The sequence below is a fragment of the Pelodiscus sinensis genome, chromosome 7 (genome assembly GCF_049634645.1).
Source record: "Pelodiscus sinensis isolate JC-2024 chromosome 7, ASM4963464v1, whole genome shotgun sequence".
NCBI lineage: Eukaryota > Metazoa > Chordata > Testudines > Trionychidae > Pelodiscus > Pelodiscus sinensis.
Genome location: NC_134717.1, coordinates 46,603,749 through 46,624,756, shown reverse-complemented (window position 1 = coordinate 46,624,756; position 21,008 = coordinate 46,603,749). Strand labels below are relative to the sequence as shown.

The window sequence follows — 21,008 nt, the reverse complement described above, 5'->3', positions numbered from 1 at the left end:
TATTCTTGATATTCATGTAAGTAAACAGAACCAATCTCTTTAAAGTCCCTGAGGTGTCCAAGAAAGCTGTCCCAGAAGAAAAAGTTCCTGTGCCTAAAAAAATAGAACCTACTCCTGTGCCTAAGAAACCAGAACCTCCACCAGCTAAAGGTAGATGTTGTCATTGACATCATGATGAAGAAGAAGCCTTATCCTCTTTTCTTAAACATTTTTAATATATTATCCCAATCTTTCTTTAGTTATAGAATTAATACTCGCTGTGTAATTAATACTGTTTGTGTGTGAGTGACTAAGTGACAGAAAGAGGTTCTATAATATATGAATATGGATGCCATCATTAATGTTTTAATAACCCAGTGTCCTCTGTTTCATCATTCTCTTTAATATTTGGTACATGTTCTTAACATTCATGTAAGTTATCAGAACTAATATCTTTAAAGTGCCTGGGGTGCCCAAGACAGATGTCCTAGAACAAAAAGTTCCTGTGCCTAAAAAAACAGAACCTCCACCAGTTAAATGACATGTCATCATTGATATTAATGGGAGAAAGAATCTTTGTCCTCTTTTCTTGAACTTTCGTTAATATATCATGTCCTGGCCTTTCTTCAGTTATAGAATTAGTACTTATTGTGTAACTGATCTGTGTGTGTGTGTGAGAGAGGCACTGTACTATCTGAATATAGATACCATTGTTAAAGTCTCATTGTCCTCTGTTTTATCATTTTCTTTAATGTTTTGTACATATTCTTGATATTCATATAAGTAAACAGCACTAATATCTTTAAAGTGCCTGGTGTGCCCAAGAAAGCTGTCCCAGAAGAAAAAATAACAGTACCTAAAAAACCAAAACCTACTCCTGTGCCTAAAAAACCAGAACCTCCAGCAGCAAAAGGTACAGATCAGTAATAGAACCTTTTCTTCTTCTTTTTGAACACTATTGTAATATATTTTTCTTGTCTGCGATCAGCTATCTGAAATATGTAATGGGTATTCATCATGTGAGCTGTACTACGAATAAGAGATTGTTGCATAAGTGGCTAATCTGTGCTCGAATGTTGCATCGTAAATGCATTTTGTTATCCACCACTTAGTGTAATGTTTCTCTTTTATGTTTCATACATGTTTTTAACAATCTTAAAAGTAATGAGAACTAATATCTTTAAAGTGCCTGAGGTGCCCAAGAAAGTTGTCCCAGAAGAAAAACTGCCTGTTGCTGTGCCTAAAAAACCAGAATTTGCACCTGCTAAAGGTACATGTTATCACTGACATAATCATGAAGAAAAATCTTTGTCATCTTCTCCTGAATAATCTTTAACAAGTTGTGTTTTGTGCTGTTTTAGTTATGGAATTTTTATTCGTGTAAATTGTGTGTGTGTGAGTGTTAGTTACAAAGAAAGAAACTCAGCATTTTTTGTATCAGTTGTGACAGTGGCACTTGTCACAGTCAAGTATCAGTCATAATAAAAATTAAATAATACTTTTCAAATGGCAAAGTTGCTATTGAAGAAAAGATATTCTTAATCATGGCTAAGAAAGAGAGTCCCCCAATAAATATGCAATCTGTTCAATCATAAAAAAACCTTTTATTATTAACATAGTATGCCTAAAGCATTTCAATTCTCGTTTTCATTGTTGCTTTATTTTGCAAACATTTTGAGTCCTGTAAAGTTCAGTATTCTTCATTTTTTTTTAAAAAAAATGACAGCAACAAATCACCTGCCAATATAATGTTACATAAAACTTTCACTATTCAGAAGAAGAAATGTGCACCAGAATTCTCCTAAAAGACATAACTAATCCAGGATTATTTAGAAATCAAAATCTACCTTCCCACATAGATTGCTCATTACGACATGAATGAACCCATAATTAAAAAATAAATAAATAGTCAAATTAACCACAAGAACTAATATTGTACATGTACTTAGCTTGTACTGTGCTTGTCTCTGTCTCTGTGAATGTGTAGGTTGATGTAGTTTTCCTGCCTATTTGTATCTTCATGTGACTCAGTCTTATATGGCAGACTGTTAATATTCTTTAAAGTCCCTAAAGTCACCATGAAGATTGAACCTGAAGAACCAGAACCTACTCCTATTTCAGAATTAGAAGAGATCTCACTAGCAGAAGAAGAAGAGATCTCCGCAGCTGAAGAAGAGATCTCCGCAGCTGAAGAAGAGGAAATCTCATCAGAAGAAATCTCTCCAGCAGAAGAAGAAGAAGAGATCTCAGCAGTTGAAGAGATTGTACCAATAGAAGGTATACACAGTAGCCATAATCAAACGCACTCCTTCATTTCAAAATTGTGTACATCTTGCTTCGTAGTTCTCTGCACCTGTGTTGTATTTGTATTAAATCCCAGCTTTTTCCTTGTGTTACTGTATGTGTGAATATGTTCTAAATTCTCAATTCATTGTAATTCAGTCATAATAGTCTTCCTGTTATCTGTTTTCCTCATGTATTATTGTTCTTATATTAGTAACATGCTTTCATAATTCACACTGGACATTCACATTATGTGCAAGCAACAAAACATATATTCAGAGTTTTTTGGCACATTAAATGTTCTTCATCTGACTTTTATGATAGTAGGTATATTCTAAATCTACCATAATATTATTTAAAGAGCCAGAACCTGAAAAGAAGATTCCTGAAAAACCAAAACCACGGGTACCTCTTCCACCAAAAGAGGAAGTTAAGATGGAAAAAGTTCAACTTAAAGGTATAAGAAGCCACTGAAATCAGTATTAACAGCTTTACTGAATGCTTCAATATAACTCATTATAATTATATTTGCTCATCTTGAAGGGTGGACTTTTTAATATATTACTTTTAGCCTAACTCAGTGCCTGTTTCTGTTGCTTTCAGTCTAATAATACTCCTTACTAATTGTTTATCTATTGTGAACTTTCAGAAACATATGTCTTAGTCAGTTTGTGTGGTTTTCAGTTAAAATGAAGAAATTAATGAAAAAGTTAATATATTTTAAATTAATCTTTGCAAAAGATCTTAGCATAATATGATAACATATTCTTACACTCTTTCCCACTAGAAAAAAAATTCCCAGCATGATTCTTGGGTTAGTATGTTGCTGTGGTTGTTGAAGATCTCATTACAGCTAATTAGAAAAGTGTCTGCAATTTGTGTCCATTGTTTTTCTTTTGTCATGTTGCTAGTGTTGAACATTTATATGTTGGTCAGGTGTTTGGCAGGTTTCAGAACAAGATTTTTTTTCTCATTTTAAAATATTATAATTTAAGGATCTAGGTAGTAAAAATAAAATTGTCTTCTTTAAAGCTCCCACGCCAAGGAAGAAAGTTGTGCCTGAAAAACCTGTTCAGGCTCCAGAAAAAGTGGAACTCACGCCTGCTAAAGGTATCTAGTATATGTGCTGGGGAGGGGTGAATCATATTTTCTCATTCCTGCCTCTGGCAGGCACTAGACTAGTTATTGGCATTTGTCTTCTATGATATGCTCCTAAGTATCTCTCTCTTAAATAATTGCAACATTTTGTCCATATGTCTTATATATTTGTTGTTCTATGTTTTACACCTTTCATTTTACTAGATTTTATTGCACTTTCCTTTCCCACTGTGCAACTTAGGAGGTGATGGACATGTTAGAGAGCTGTATTAGGGGAGGGGACATAAAAGTAGAGTCCATCATGGGAACCCACACCACCCTATTTGGGTAGAAAGTCCTACTGCAGTCGAAATAAATAAGAATCTTTGTTAATTAATAATTAGTTATTTAATAACATGTTTAAACTCCATGTAGTTTATTGTTAAATAAACTACATTTTCATTTGAATATTTGAAATTCAAGGTGTTAGGGAAAGGTGTTTCCCTAAATGAACAAATTCCAAAGGAACAAAACACCTACTCAAAATAGACCAGAACTAAATCATATTTTTATAGGGATAGTACTGTTATTCAAATTTAACTTTTTTGTGAGCCAAAGGGATCTGCCAACATAAGTAACTGAACAGCTAATGATCAAGCCTTTTGTAGTAGACTTTCCAGCCCTCACCCTATAAGATTGCTAACTTTGGTAGGATGAATTCCCAGAGATTTCATTACATGACATTATTAAGATTAATCTTTAATTCCTGAAGACTCCAAAATAATCTTGGAAGGTTGGCAACCCTGCCCGCATGACAGAATTTCACTGAGTCATATTTTATTTTATATCTCTGTGAAAGGCTTAAGTGAATTTTGAATATAATGTTCTTTTCTCTTTACCTGTACTGAACACCGAGGCTGTGTCTACACTGGGCCACTTATTCCGGAAAATCAGCCGCTTTTCCGGAATAAGCTGTGAGCTGTCTACACTGGCCCTTGAATTTCTGGAAAAGCAACGATGCTCTACTGTACAAAATCAGCTGCTATTCCGGAAAAACTATTCTGCTCCCGCTCGGGCATAAGTCCTTATTCCGGAACACTGTTCCGGAAAAGGGCCAGTGTAGACAGCCCAGTAGTCTTTTCCGGAAAAAAGCCCCGATCGCGAAAATGGCGATCAGGGCTCTTTTCCGGAAAAGCACGTCTACATTGGCCACAGACGCTTTTCCGGAAAAAGGGCTTTTCCGGAAAAGCAGCCTGCCAATGTAGACGCTCCTTTTCCAGAAAAACTGAAAACGGAATAGTATTCCGTTTTAAGCAGTTCCGGAAATTCATGCCAGTGTAGACACAGCCCTACTGTGGTGATCAGTGACGGGAGATTCATGTTTAGACTATCAGGAAATCAGGGACATTCTCCTTGGAAGATTCCAAGGATTCTCCTTGGTAAAAACTGATCAGCCTCATTGCAAATTTTACTCTGTTAAGACTGAACTGAAAAACAATTTTTCCATGAAACTTCCCCAAAAACAACACCATTAAATATATGTGTACAGAAAGAGAAAGAGAAAAAAATCTGGGTGCTTTTTCTTCTTCCTAAGTTTATTCGGAGTTTACAAATTAAGATGGCAGTCGTCTTAATAAATAGCCTAGACAGGCAAACCAGGATGGTAGATAGATAAGTAGGTTGTGCAATTTTAGAGAGAGAAGAGTATTGGGGATGAAATCCACAGTGTGACAATGAGGAGAATTTTACCATTAACCATTAACTTTGAATTCTTTAGCTTTGTGGCTTCCTCAGACTCTTTTGTTGTTGTTGTTTATTGTTTTGTCTTCCTACTCGTGGGTCCATAAATCAGCATATGCAGATATTACATGGAAAAATGACTAAAACAATCTACTCCCATTTCAGTTGTTTTTATCTTCTGTTTTGAATGTTTTATTGTAAATCAGCATCTGGTTTGTATATTTGGATGACTATTACTGTTATGGACTTATATTAAAATTTGAAATGATGTTTTTTAAAGTGCCGGGAGTTGAAAAGAAAGGCCGCAGAATACTTCCTGAAGTTACCCCTCCACCTAAGGAAGAAGTTGTTCTTAAAAGAGGTACGGTAATTTGACCACAATATAAATGTGAAACCACACCAATCCATTCCCTAATTATTCAAAAGTAACATGGTAATAGGATTGCATAATGTCATCCCAAATAGTTATGTAGGAAATTACATGAATTAACTGCTACCTGAGGCCATGTCTTCACTATGTGGGAAGGTCAAAACAAGATATACAATTCTAGCTATGTTAATTATGTAGCTAGAATCAATGTACCTTATTTCGAGTTTCCATGCTGTTTCCACAGCGATCTCCAAACACTCCTATCGGCTGCCCTTACTCTTCATGAGTAACTCTCTGAGTTTGATTTAGTGGCTCTTTACTGATCCAGAAGATTAATCACGTCAATCTTCTGTGTAGCAAAGATGGTTCATTTCCTGGTGAAGAAGTTTGTGGGAGGAGGAACAGCTTGAAGATCCAGTAGAGCCAAAGCTATACAAGGAAAGCAGAGCGGAACACAGAATATCAGGACTTCCCACGAGAGGCTCTTCCTTGTCATGCTGTTTTATGGACCCCATTCCCTCTATCTTGGCAGTAGCACTAACACAGGAGCCATGCTGCCAGTGGGCACTCACCCATCAGTCACTGATTGCCCTTTCCCAGTGGGGTTTCTGCTTGGATATCTGCTGTGATAGAGGGCAGCTGGCTAATCAATTATTCCATCTTCCAGTCTGGCACTCTTCTCCAAACCTAGTGAAGGTCTGACCATGCAGAGTTCATACGGAGGTCGTATCATTTTCTAAGTATGGAACACAACGCTGGCCACTCCTTTCTTTCTAAGACTAGAGATTCCCTAATGCACTCATGCTCATTTGCTTTTTGGCATGTTATACAGAAGGGAACCAATGGCTCCCATTCTCTGCATTGAGTTATCTTTCCTGGTCCTGATATTCATTTGTCATTTCATATGTTAATGCAGAATTATCTACTCTAATTCATCATTAAAAATAACTCAGAATATATTATTTTTGTGCTCACAAAAATGTTGGCATTAATACAGTAATTCAAATTACAAACTACAGTAAGCATTTACAGGTAATTGAGGTACTTCATCAAAAAATGCTGAAAATAAACTGGTAATATGGCTTTCAGCTGGTGAATCCAATATTCATTCAGAATATCAGAAATGGCATGTAGTATCACCTAAAAGCTTCTCTCTTGTGTATCTGTAATTAAGTTTAACATTTTAATCACTATTATTGGTTTAATCTGTTATTGATAAAACATATGTGATCTAATATGTTATTCTTATGGGCAAAACTAAAATTGATAAATATTTATGTTTTACTTGATGTGCAGATATATACAAATTGAAGATTTTACATGTCTTCACTATTAGATTGAGTTCTAACATATCCTGAGATTATAGTTGTGTGTAAATTTGGTAACTTTTTAATTCAAATGAGATAATAAGTAATTTTAGTCTAAGTGACTGCTAAAATATAAATTTTTCAGCAGATGGACCACTCTAAATTAAAGCATTTTTTGCTCCAGGTGACTGCATGTAAAATTTCATTTATGATAATAATCATAATAATAACATAAAGCATATATTTCTGCACCCTATGCTGGTTGTTCCATATTCTCTGTTGTTTAGATGATTTTTAAATCTTTATCTTAATTACCATGTTCCTCATCCATATAAGACTCTAGAAAATGAAATTCTTTCTCTTTCAAAGTTCCTAGAAAGACACCTGAAGAGGAAAAACCGAAACCAGAGAAAGAACCTAAAGTAGAAACGAAACCAGAACCTAAACCAGTAGAAAAGATAAAGAAACCTGAAGGTATAAGTCAAGGTCACATTCATACGTCTCTGAATATGGAGAGACCCAGAACAAAATCCTAATTCTGATTAGCAATTTATTGGGTTCATTATCTAAATCAGGGTTCAGATCAGAATTGTGCAAATGTCCTCCAAGTCTGGAATTTGCTGAATTAAAGTTTTATTGAAAATAAACCCAAACTTTGGGAGAATCTAGTTTCAGATCAGAGTTATGTATCTTAGTGGCTAGTTCTCCTTTTGAGTCTTCACTTTATATAAAAGAGAATTTTTAAAAAGTTTTAAAATGTAAACTAAAAAGTAATAAAGTGTAAACCACAATCAATCCCATTATCCTTTCAATTATGGTCTTGTAACATTATGTCCGACTGGCTGTTTTCTGTTTCTAGTTTTATCTGACTCTGATTGTTAACAATATATATGTACGTTAAACCTAAGGCCAACTGAAAATCATAATCACATATATAAAACCTAACTAACTTTCAAATGTCATATTAAATTACTCTATATTAAAATTACTTCAGTTAATATATGTGGGTATTTGAGGAATTTAAACATATCTTCCAAAATAAAAATCATATTTTAAAGAGCCAGAAGTTCCCAAGAAGAAAATTGAGATACCACCTGTCACGAAAAAAGAAAAACCTGTGCCTGAACCAGAGAAAGGTACCAAATGTGTGGCGCTCTTTTCTTTATTTCTGCTAATAAACTGCATTCACCAGTGAACATCCTTTTATATAAGCTAAACTAATTTATTAATATAATGCAACCATTAAAATTGTCCTTTTTAGCCTTTTTGTATTCTTCTGGGTCTTATTTCCTCTGTAGTCCTTTAGTGCTTAAAGAATTCAACTCTCTTCCATTAGGGAGATCTCTGTATCTTGCTGTATATGTGTTTGCCCCTGTTGTCTTTTATCAGTGTATTTTGGAAGTTAAAAATTAAAAGTCTGTCTTCTATTAAAGTTAAAGTTTAATGTATTAAACTGTAAAGTTTTACTGTGAATTAAAGTTTCACTAACACTTTGTACTTTTCCTGAATTATTTTTCTGCATTTTGCAATAAGATTATGAAATATTTACACTAACCTATTCGTTATTTTGTGTTTAAAGTGCCAGAACCTAAGCCAGCAGCTGTCCCTCTTCCTGAACCAAAACCCACAGAAGGTGAAAATCTTTTCAACATGAATAATTGTGCATGTTTTCCTGTACATATTGCCTTTTGCCATTTAGTGCAGGGCTACTCAACTTTAGAAGCCCCAGAGGCCACAATGATATAGCACATGCCAACAGTCGCAACTTAAGTGTGGTTGCATATATATGCAAATAGCTTCTTTCACACTGACAGGCTTGAATACAAAGATTAAGCCTTAAGCCGCGGCGCCAGACACAAACGTGGCCAATGTGAGCCAGTCAGCACCTCTCAGGCTCTGCCCATAAGGCTAAGCAGCCAGCACTTCCCACAATACCCTGGCACTCCCAGCACCTCCTCCCTGGGGGCTAGAATTGCCAACATCCTGTACTTGTCTGTTCTAGCCAGCCTGTCTGCTTGCGTCTGTCAATGCTCACCCCAGCTAGGAGATGCCTCGCCATTATGGAGAGTGTTCCCAGTGGAGGCCATGTTCAAAGGATCCTACCCGCAGGCCATGTGTTGAGCACCGTGTAAATCCAAACTGCACCACAGGCCACAAACAAATGGGCCATGGGCTGCTTGTGGCCTGCGGGCTACATGTTGAGTGGCCCTGATTTAGTGGTACTGGTTAAAAATATGTTAAGCAAATATCTCAGCTAACTCTTCACACTACTAGGATTGAAGGATATTTTCTGAGTACTTGTCATGAGTGAGGATCTAGTAAATGTATGCTTTACATGGCCCATGGGAAAGTGTTGCATAGTAAATTTTAACAAACATATTCATGAAAATACATTTTAATTATTTCTGCAGCTCTAATATCTCCCAAATTAGCCGAAGAGGCAGCCCCTGTTACTGCTCCAGTGACGACTCCAGTGGTTGGAAAGAAAGCAGGTATGAATATTTATTCTGCAGAGTGTTGCTAATTTGCATTTTTCACATGACTATGTGCACTGAAAACTACTAAAGACTTTGGAATCTTACCATTTGTTATTTCTGGTATACTGAAAGCCCTCCCCCATGTGTCATGAATCAGGCTCTCATTGTACTATGTACTGACACACTCACAATAGGAAAAATAGTTCCTCCCCGAAAGTCATATAATTGGTGTTCAGCCTGTGCTCTTCAGTGTGGGTGATGAGACAGTCTTAACTTGTCTAATTAATGTATGTATTCTGTGAATTTCTTGGTAATTGTTTGCTGTGTTCAGGCATACATCTGTATATGCTGTATGCCTGTTACTTGTAGAACAAAATATATATATGTATGTTGTATATTTGGCAGGGTTGGCTGGATGTTTTGTTTGCTGTTTTGGGAGTTGTTTTGTATACTCTGAATGTTGGGAAAAGTACCAATAGCACTGAAGCTCCCTAGCACTACTGCTGTTTATATTCTTATTAGGGTGGTACCCAGAGGCTTCATCTCGGGTTAGGAACCCATAGGCTACGTCTAGACTGGCATGATTTTCCAGAAATGCTTTTAACGGAAAAGTTTTCCGTTAAAAGCATTTTCGGAAAAGAGCATCTAGATTGGCACTTTTTACGGAAAAGCATCTGTGGCCAATCTAGACGCGCTTTTCTGCAAAAAAGCCCTGATCGCCATTTTCGCAATCGGGGATTTTTTGCAGAAAACAAATCTGAGCTGTCTACGCTGGCCCTTTTGCGCAAAACTTTTGTGGAAAAGGACTTTTGCCCGAACGGGAGCAGCAAAGTATTTCTGCAAAAAGCACTGATTTCTTACAGTAGGAAGTCAGTGCTTTTGCGGCAATTCAAGCGGCCAGTGTAGACAGCTGGCAAGTTTTTCCGGAAAAGCGGCTGATTTTCCGGAAAAACTGGCCAGTCTAGACACAGCCATAGTGTACAACCACATCTGAGTAGTCCTTCCTTTCTGAATTTCTTATAGTCTAAGGCTATGTCTACACTACAGCCTTTTTGCGCAAGAACAACTGTTCTTGCGCAAAAACTTGCGGCGCATCTACACTGCATGTGCATTCTTGTGTAAATACATTTACAGTAAAGCGTGGGAACAGAGGGCTTCTTGTGCAAGAGTTATTCCTCTCCCCACGAGGAATGAGCTCTCTTGTGCAAGAAGGCAGCGTGGACAGGCAACAGCAGTTTATTGCGCAAGAAACCCCTATGGCTAAAATGGCCATCAGAACTTTCTTGCGCAAGAGAGCCTCCACACTGCCATGAACACTCTTGCACAAAAGCACATGGCAGTGTGGACATGCTCATGCGCAAAACCTTTTGTGCAAGAACTCCTGAGCAAAACAGTTCTTGCGCAAGAAGCCTGCTGCATAGACGTAGCCTAAGAGCTTCATCCACTTAACTGCTCTAGCAGAAAGAACAGCAGCACTGTTCTCAATTACTTTGTAGCCCAACCATAAACCAGAGGGGACCTATTCTAAAATAAGAGTGTAGTTAATTCTTTATTTAATCTTTGACCACTGCCCATTACTGTCTATTTTATATTCATTTGGTGATGTGGACAGCTGTTCAAAAATTCCATATAGGTTGCTAGGCAACATCAGAGTAACAATTTTCAGCTACTCCTAGTCTGAGTTGGGTTTGAACTGGTAGCCTAAAGGTGAAAGGCTCCCTGACCTATCGTCAGCTCCTGAGATAAAGCTGAACTGAATCACCAATGTTAAAGGTATATGCTACTGATGAAAAACACATGCATGTAAAAGATAGCATGAAGAAGAAGGCACTGGCAGGGATAGTTGAGCAGAAGACACAGTCGAGCTAAACATCTCAAATGAAACAGCTGATGGAATATTAAAACCAGAGGACAGTGGACAAGAGACAGACGTTCTTAATATGTTATGGTTGCCAAAGAAACTAAAGCAGAAATAATAACTATAGTTTCAAGGAAGAATCTTATTGTTAAAGATGAGAAGAGAGGGAGAGAAAACCTAAAATAGGCTCTTAGACAGGCCAGGTTTGCCTTTGAAAAGAGCCAAAATAACAACACCCCAATACATAGATATATGTGGCATCAGAGAAGAAAAGAGGAATAAAATGAAATGAGAGTTTCATAGGGAGGATGACATTGGGAGATTCCCTGAAGAATAGAATTCCATCCAAAAAACGAGAGAGATAAAAAAGAATAGGGAAGTGTATACATTTCCCTACCTGAAGTTGCACCAAAAAGCCTGAGAATGAAGACCAGAGATGTTCCAATAAAGAGAAAAAAATAAAATAAGTTTGCAACCTGAAGAAATTGATAAAAGATTATGTGAAGGATACTGCTGACGCCACTGAAGAAGTAGTACCTGAAATATATTTGACAACAAGAAAGGGAAAGAAGAAATATGTCACCATACAGAAGTTTGTAAAACTCCCTCTGGGTAAATTCATGAAGGCACAAGACATACATTAGAAAATTCAGAAAGTGGGCAAATTTGGTTTCAAGAACATTGATGTTCCAATAGTTGAAGAAATCATGGTTCCCTACAACCAAGTAAAGGAAATAGATATTTTTCAGAAAGAAAATATTGACAAGAATATTGACTGTAAAATAGCAAAAGAAGATTCTCTGGAATCCTAGGATACTGGGATTGTACTGAGAAATTATGAGGTAATTGGGAAATTCATTGAATATGGGGTGATTCCTAGCAAAAAGGCTTTTAGAATCTTTACAGAGTCAGTGCTCATGCCACAGGATTCAGAAATGAAAATAGAAGGGAAAATTTTGTAGAAAAAAAGAATCCACTGAAACCTATAGAAGGAGAGAGATTCAGAAGCATCAATGATTGAATACAGGGAGTCCCCGGGTTATGTACAAGATAGGGACTGTAGGTTTGTTCTTAAGTTGAATCTGTATGTAAGTCGGAACTGGTGTCAGCCGCTGCTGAAACTGATCAGTTTCAACCGCGGCTGAATCTGGACGCCAGTTCTGACTTACGTACGTATTCAACTTAAGAAACCCAGGCGTCTCCAAGTCAGCTGCTGCTGAAACTGATCAGCGGCTGATTCCAGGAAGCCTGGGGCAGAGCAACTCTGCCTCGGGCTTCCTGTAGTCAGTGCTGGTCAGTTTCAGCAGCGGCTGACTTGGGGATGCCTGGGGCAGAGCAGCTGGGGTGCTGCTGGGTTGCTCCAGTAGCGCAGCTCCTCGGCTGGGATGCACCTGGGATGCCCCCCCGCCGGCTTCCCCCAAGGCTTTGCAAAGCCGCGAAGGGGCTCTGGCGGGGGGGGGGGGGGAGGCAGCCCAGGAGCGCCTGGGATGCCCCCCTGCCGGCTTCCCCCGAGGCTTTGCAAAGCCGCAGAGGGGCTCCGGTGGCGGGGCAGCCCAGGCACGCCGGGGCTGTCCCGCTGCCGGGGCGTCCTCAGAGGCTTTGCTCCCGGTGTCCCTGGTCTGCTGGAGACGGTCCCCAGCAGACCAGAGGCACCGGGAGCAAAGCCGGGGAGGCGGAGGGGCGCTGGGGTATAAGATGAAACCCTATCTTTTAACTAAAAAATTAGGGGGTCGTCTTATACGCCCAGTAGCCTTATATGCCGGAAAATACGGTATAAAGAATGCAAGATAATAGACAGTGTGATCTGGGAAACATTTTCAGGAGTGAGGGGCAATCTGTAATAATTCATGAATGAGAAAAGGTGCGTGAGATCAATTTCTGTCTCATAAAAGATATTAGGTCACCTGCCACGTCTCTCTCATATCCAGTGACCTACAGTAGCCTTGTGAAATGCTTGTGCATGAATGCACCGTGAAGCAGAAACACCTATGAATTATGATAAATCATCCTTAACACTTGAGCATAGCTTCCTGTCATTGAACATGTACTTTGCGTACGCAACTTACATTTCTTGGCTTGATTCTTAAAATATATAGGCTACTTTTTTAAAGCTGTCAGAACAGGTTGAAACAGTTAACTCAACTGATGGGTGGGTCATACATGGCTTTTTATTATTGGTACTCACTAGACAAGGTATCTGTGTTCTTTGGAGGCAGTGACATTTGTGTGAGCTGCGATTTTTTTGAATGGCCTTTGTTTCAGTTGACATTCATTACTTTATGAATGTCTCTTGTTAAGTGGTCTTATACTTCTGTTTAGTGCCTCACTTGAGCAGGAAAGCCAGAGTCTAATGTTCTATTCATCAGTTTCTTCTACTACTGTCCTGTGAGGAATCATCAATTTTACAAAGTGTCATTTTCTCCATAACTGATGGTTACCATTTTTATTTATCATTTACAGACTTTTTTTGTTTACATTTGATTAAAAAATCCATAATTGAAAGCTTAGCATTAGTGAATGGCCATCTCACAGCGCGCCATAAAAATGATATTTTTTTGATAGAACTAAATGTTGATACATGGTGGGCTCCTAAGCTCCACTTCTTAATATTTACCCCAGAATCTGCAATTTTAGATGTTATACTTCAAAATATTCAATGTCACTCTAATTATTGACAGCATATGCTATATAAATATGTATATGTATACACTCTTCTCACTGTATATGTATGTACAGAGACAGGAAAAAGAGAAAATGTAACTTTAAAAAGGTTTTTATCTAAATGTTAATACATACATCTATTTAACCAGACTTAATGCATTGCTAATAATATTGCGGTTTTATTGCAGATCCCAAAGCACCAAAAGAAGAACCTGGCAAGGTTAGAACTCCTATTAAAGGTAAGTTAAATTATCATAAAATACAAACAGTGTGAATTTGCATGTATAAAATCCTAATTATAATGAATGCTCTTCAGTTTTCTCTGGTGAAAAAGACTAGACAGCAGACGTCCCCAATTTGACTTAGAATGACAAGAATTTTAGAAAGTTTCATATAAGCTGTCTTTCTCTCTCTTTTTGCCAAGACAATATTTGTTAAAAAGGAATGGCTGTTCCTATTTCTAAAGTCACATTTTTAATGAAATCCTCCTCTTTTTAAAAATCCATCTGATTCAGCCACTAATAGAGGATGTAAAATGTAACCTTGCTTATTTTGGCATATTAGACTCAACAGATGGACAAATGTAGAACAGAGCTTAATATCAAACTTTAAATAAAATCTCTCTAAAATTTTGCCATTCAGATTAACTAAGTAAACTTGTGATTCTGATTTACTTATAATTCTGACTATGTTCTGCCTCATTCTGGATAAAGCAAATTAAGCTTAACGATGAATACATTGTAGTCAGAGGAAAGCTGTGAAGAAGGGCATATCAAATCTCAGTATGGGTTTTTTTAGACATAATAGAAGTAAATGGATGCTTTGACCCAGTTGAACTTTTGAGCATGAAGAACTGCCTGGGACCCCAGCTTTTAACATAGTCCAGATAGACTTGTGGACGACTTAATGTAGGCTTGATTGTTCAGCTTTTGTGCTCAAATTGCATCACTGCTGATTTTGTCAAACTGGTAACTACGCATCTGGTTCATGAATCTCAGCTAGCCCAGCTTCCATGGCATGCATACAAGCAAAACTCTAAATTGGGATCTGTTTATTCACCTCTACCTCTGATTTACAGCCAAGAAGACACCATCCCCTGCAGATCTGGATAGGAAAAAACTAAGGCCAGGCAGTGGTGGTGAGAAACCTCCTGAAGAGCCACCATTCACCTACCAACTTAAAGCTGTGCCACTGAAGTTTGTAAAGGAAATGAAAGACATAGTACTGGAAGAAGCTGAATCTGTTGGTTCTTCTGCGATCTTTGAGGTCCTTATCTCTCCCTCTACTGCAATTACCAGCTGGATGAAAGATGGAAATAACATCCGAGAGAGCCCAAAGCACAGGTTTATTGCAGATGGCAAAGACAGGAAGCTGCATATTATTGATGTCCAGCTTTCAGATGCTGGCGAGTACACTTGTGTGCTACGTTTGGGAAACAAAGAAAAGACCTCCACAGCTAAACTCATTGTTGAAGGTATTTCCTTGCACCCTGACTAAGCTTCACATTCTTCAACAAACTTGTAAAGACTAGCTATAATTTACACCTTTAAATATGTTTGTGTATTGCGAGTTTTCAGTAATTGTCCTGATTTTCATTGATCGTTTCATATTTTCATTCTATATGCAGTGTACTTCTACACTGAATAAAAATAAAAAATGCATCAAAATAAGTTTCCTTCTTTTCCCAGAAATACCAGTGCGTTTTGTGAAAACACTTGAGGAACAAGTCACAGTGGTCAAAGGGCAGCCATTTTATCTAAGCTGTGAGCTGAACAAAGAGAGAGATGTGGTATGGAGGAAGGATGGGAAGATCGTAGTAGACAAGCCCGGAAAGTATGCGCTGGGTATTATTGGTTTGCAACGTGCCCTTACCATCATGGATGCAGATGACGCTGATGCTGGCACTTACACAGTGACAGTGGACAACACTGACCTCAAATGCGACTCTGTTGTTCAAGTAATAGGTAAGCATACAAAGACAAACTCTAAATTCTCTCCTTTGAATTTGTGTGCATAGAACTTCAAAATTAGGACAGTTGTACTCAATTAGTATCTGAAAAAGAGCATGAAAGTCACTATTTTTTTCCCTTTGGTAATGGGTTCATTATTCTTCAACTTTGTTTAATATATTTTGAAATACTGGCACTTGGTATTTTAAGGCTTAAGTCCCACAGAAGTTATCAGAAAAGTTGCTATGCAAAGGGAGATGAATCAGAATTACCATTTTATAGGATTAGGATTATACTGATCCTCATGTGGAACTCCCAGCCAGACTCAGTGGGGAGTATTGCTTGAAATTCCATGGTATCATTATCCAGATTTCATAAAAATTGTTGGAAGTGGACTCCCATTTGAAAGACTTCTTATGCTATTAGTGGTAATTTTGGCAACTATATGGATAGCCCTCAGCTCCTCATTAGGTTGCTGTGATTTATTACAGGGGTTTTGGATTTTTTGGCTAGCCTACCTACCTGATATCCATAAACTGCAAACAAGTCTTTGGGAAATAGTCTGCTTTTGTTGCATATGACAACTTCTGTTATCCCAGTGAGGGAGAATCAATTCCTGTAAACCACATGTGCTTATTTCAGGTTATAAACCAATATAAACTGGCAATTTAACTAATTTCAGTCATTTATGAAGCTAGTTATAAGTATTAATAGTCTATGGACCCCTAATTTTTATTTAAACTTTAATGTATTTAACTTTTTTCATGCAGAAGTGATACGAGACTGGTTGGTGAAACCTATAAGGGACCAGCATGTGAAACCAAAGGGTACAGCTACGTTTGTTTGCAATATGGTCAAGGATACACCAAATTTTAAATGGTACAAGGGAGATGAGGAAATTCCAACTGAACCAACTGATAAGACAGAGATTGTGAAAGAAGGAAATCTCATTCACCTCAAAGTTAAGAATGCTACACCTGAAGATATTGGTGAATATGCGATAGAAATTGAAGGTCGCAGATATGCAGCTAAACTGACCCTTGGTGGTAAGGAATGTTTTATGTATATTATATGTAATTATTGTATGTGCCAGTATTTTCAATCCTTTAAAATCAAGAATCAAAATTTAACAGCTATAAAGTTGTACCAGAACTTTTGTTGATTGCATTTGTGCATTTCAGAGCGTGAGGTCGAGCTACTTAAACCACTGGAAGATGTTACAGTTTATGAGAAAGAAACAGCAAGCTTTGACACGGAAATTTCTGAAGAAGATATTCCTGGAGAATGGAAACTGAAAGGAGAAATCCTGAGGCCCTCACCTGTAAGCAGCCTCACATTTAAAAATGCATTTCATTTAAAATGAGACCATCATGAGCATGTTCGTCAAACATTTATGTTGTTCATATTGTCATATTTTGATGTACTAGTGTGTCTTTGCAGTCATTCAGTGCTCCAGCTCAGGTATTAGAGAGGTTGAGTTTTATGGTGAGTGAAACTGTGGCCTTCCACAAGGAACTATGTTTCACAACAAATAACATAAAATCATTTTCAGAGACTTACATCATACCAAAAATTCCCAGACCCTTGTAAATTGCTGTTATAGTGCCTAAGTTAAACTAGGAGCTGAGTATTAAGGAAATATATTTTATTTTATTTTTTAAAAATTCTTTTAAAATAAAATTATTTTGATTTGGTAGCAATTTTGTTGCTCCCTGTGTGTAAAACAAGATTTGCAGTGTTTATTTCTTTTATGGTGTTTTTTCTTTTTTATCAACACAGTCCAAAATTGTGTATTTAGCATACCAGTTTCCTTTCTAAAAATGTGTAATTTCTCCAGACTTGTGAAATCAAATCTGAAGGAGGAAAACGCTTCCTAACCTTGCACAAAGTCAAGTTGGAACAGGCTGGTGAAGTTCTCTACCAGGCACTCAATGCGCTCACTACAGCCATCCTGACAGTGAAAGGTACACTATTCTAGCAAATAAAATGGAGTGTCAGTTAGTCCAAGTTCACACTGAGTGCTTGAAAACAATTAACTCTGTTTTGTTTCTAGAAATCGAACTTGACTTTGCTGTGCCTCTGAAAGATGTCACTGTTCCTGAGAAACGTCAGGCTCGGTTTGAATGTGTCCTCACTCGGGAAGCCAACGTTATATGGTCTAAGGGCACTGACATCATCAAAGTTGGAGACAAATTTGACATCATTGCAGATGGAAAGAAACACATCCTTGTAGTCAATGATTCACAGTTTGATGATGAAGGAGAATACACTGCTGAAGTGGAAGGGAAGAAGAGCACAGCAAGATTGTTTGTAGAAGGCAAGTATCTCATTATAAGCAGAGACTATGTGTAGATTACTAAAGAGCACATTCTAGAATTTCACTAACAATTTTAATGTACTGACTAGCAATATTTAATTATAGGTATCAGGATGAAGTTCCTCACACCTCTAAAAGATCAAACAGTAAAAGAAGGGGAAACGGCTCACTTTGAGTTCGAGCTTTCTCATGAAAATATGCTAGTGAGCTGGTTCAAAAATGACAAAAAACTCCACACAAGCAGAACGGTTCTGATTCATGCAGAAGGCAAGATTCACAAATTAGAAATGAGAGAAGTAACTCTGGATGATATCTCTGAGATAAAGGCTGAAGTCAAGGGCTTGCACACCAGTGCAAAGCTCCGAGTCTTAGGTAAAGTATTATTACCACTTAATATAAACAATTTCTTAAAGGAATAGTGACGAAACATTTCAATTTTTTTTTACTTTTCTATGTGCCTTCAAATATATGTTGATGTACTTTAAAGAACTGCATGGGATCTTCTTGAGGTGGATATGGCAAAACGCCACATTTACTGATAATACATCATTATTGTATTATATGTATATAAAATACTATACTAATGTACTCATACACACACATGCACTGTCTTGTTGCTTAGTTACCAATTTGTTGCTCCCCTTAACTCACTGGCCAGGTGAATTAGATGGAGGAGGGGAAGTGAGGAGCCAGGCTTCTGTCGGTCTGGATTGATGCTCTGATGTTGACAAGACAAGACCCAATTCTATAGTTTTGCACCCATGGTTTTTATATGTTTTAGTTCATAGATCTGGTGCTGTCCCAGGACAGTGTATCACCATGAGTCATCATCAGTTAACAACAGATGGAATTTTAATCCTTTTTTCTTGGAGGTTTACTTTTTCTTTTTCTTGGTGCGTTCTTTTGCAGGGCTCACTTCCATTATTCTTCAGCTGTCAAGGGGGTGCTGGCAGCTGGTCTCCAGACAGGCTGACTTCAGTGACTGATTCCTTTACACACACTCTCACATATTCACACTTTTACATAGACACACACCTAACTGTAAAGAGAGTTAAGGCAGTACACAGTTTAAAATGGTGTTTCATTTACAAAATATTTTTTAAAAAAGTTTAAAAACAGTTAAAATAAAAGATTCTCCAAAGGCAATTCTTAAAAGAATTCAAACAAATTAATTCAAATCCCATTCATAAAAATTGGGCCACAGGTCATGAGGTACCTACATAATGTCCCATTGGTAGATATAGTTTATTAAAAGGTCAATTTTATGCTGCAGCCATACATTGACTGGAAGTTTACTAACTTTCACAACCAACATGCCATTTCTAGAGGCCGATCCATACTTCACTGTGAAATTACAAGACTATTCTGCAATAGAGAAAGATGATGTTATCCTGGAATGCGAACTTAGCAAAGATGTGCCGGTAAAATGGTACAAAGATGGCCAAGAGCTAACAGCTTCCAAGAGAATTTCCATAAAGACTGAGGGCCTGCGCCGGATCCTAAAAATCAAAAAAATTGAAGATGGTGATAAAGGCAACTATGAGTGTGACTGTGGAACTGACAAGACAAAAGCTAATGTTAACATTGAGCGTAAGTAGCCATTCCTTTCTTACTGGACCCCAGCTGAAAACCCGAAACAAATAGTTTAATGCAGTAAAGTTGACACATGTTTTTGTGCTTCCAGCTCGTATAATAAAAGTGGAGCGTCCCCTTTATGGAGTGGAGGTATTTGTTGGTGAAACAGCTCGTTTTGAGGTTGAAATCTCTGAGCCTGATGTTCACCCTATCTGGAAGTTAAAAGGAGAAACTTTAGCACCTTCACCTGTAAGGCTCTTTCATTATTTTTAATTCACCATGTACATTTGAAAATCAAAATTCCTCATAATAATATGTGGCAGATAATGGCTAAGAAAAAATATATTTATTTCCTCTTTCTAACCAGAACTGTGAAATAATTGAAGATGGGAAGAAACATGTTCTTATCCTTTATAATTGCAAACTGGATATGACTGGAGAAGTGTCCTTTCAGGCTGCAAATGCCAAAAGCGCAGCTAATCTGAAAGTGAAAGGTAAAGTGGCAACATTCTCAGTGCACATGAAACTTCCTTATTAAATTTACCAATAAAAAAGACAGCAGAAGTGCATCTCTGAACTTGTAATGATCTTCTCAAATTTCAGAACTACCTCTCATCTTTATCACTCCACTCAGTGATGTCAAGGTCTTTGAGAAAGATGAGGCCAGATTTGAATGTGAGGTGTCTAGGGAACCAAAGACTTTCCGTTGGTTGAAAGGAACACAAGAGATCACTGGTGACGAGAAGTTTGAAATTATCTCAGAGGGCACCAGGCATGCCCTGGTAATTAAGACAGTTGCTTTTGAGGATGAAGCTAAATATATGTTTGAAGCTGAAGATAAAAGAACAAGTGCCAAGCTGATCATTGAAGGTTCGTTTGACTTGATGCTTATGTGGGTAATACACGTGAGAGTTGTCTCTTAATTGTTTTTTACATAAACATAATCATTAATGAGACACCTTGTTTGTTTAGGCATTCGTCTGAAATTCATTACTCCTCTCAAGGATGTAACGGCCAAGGAGCGTGAGACTGCAGAGTTTACTGTAGAACTGTCCCATGATAATATCCCTGTTGCATGGTTCAAGAATGACCAACGACTACATACCAGTAAGGTGATTTCAATGAAAGATGATGGCAAATTCCATACACTCACAATTAAAGATCTCTCCATTGATGACACTTCTCAGATCAGAGTGGAAGCTATGAACAAATCCTCTGAAGCTAAGCTTACAGTTGTTGGTAAGTGTACTCTATTTTTATTCCTTGTGAACTTACCTGGTGGCTATTATATATATTCCTATAAAAAGAGCAGACTGTGGGGAATCAGAAAGTTTTGTTGACAGATCCCTGCTCTGTCACAAATTCACTATGTGCTCTTGACAAGTCACTAAATCTCTTTGTGTCTTCATTTCTAT

At 37.6% G+C, this 21,008-nt stretch overlaps 1 protein-coding gene across 1 annotated transcript in view; it reads left to right on the top strand.

Annotated features, from left to right (window-relative positions):
- TTN (titin) overlaps positions 1-21,008 on the top strand; it is a 326,433-nt gene that overhangs the window by 199,502 nt on the left and 105,923 nt on the right. The window contains exons 181-198 of the mRNA XM_075934411.1: positions 5,360-5,440; positions 7,126-7,230; positions 7,815-7,892; positions 8,336-8,389; positions 9,168-9,248; positions 13,941-13,991; positions 14,831-15,226; positions 15,441-15,716; positions 16,472-16,747; positions 16,883-17,022; positions 17,539-17,665; positions 17,755-18,018; positions 18,124-18,390; positions 19,345-19,608; positions 19,703-19,842; positions 19,961-20,087; positions 20,197-20,463; positions 20,566-20,832. Coding sequence (XP_075790526.1) covers positions 5,360-5,440; positions 7,126-7,230; positions 7,815-7,892; positions 8,336-8,389; positions 9,168-9,248; positions 13,941-13,991; positions 14,831-15,226; positions 15,441-15,716; positions 16,472-16,747; positions 16,883-17,022; positions 17,539-17,665; positions 17,755-18,018; positions 18,124-18,390; positions 19,345-19,608; positions 19,703-19,842; positions 19,961-20,087; positions 20,197-20,463; positions 20,566-20,832 — 3,261 coding nt within the window. The remainder of the gene's footprint in view (positions 1-5,359; positions 5,441-7,125; positions 7,231-7,814; positions 7,893-8,335; positions 8,390-9,167; positions 9,249-13,940; positions 13,992-14,830; positions 15,227-15,440; positions 15,717-16,471; positions 16,748-16,882; positions 17,023-17,538; positions 17,666-17,754; positions 18,019-18,123; positions 18,391-19,344; positions 19,609-19,702; positions 19,843-19,960; positions 20,088-20,196; positions 20,464-20,565; positions 20,833-21,008) is intronic.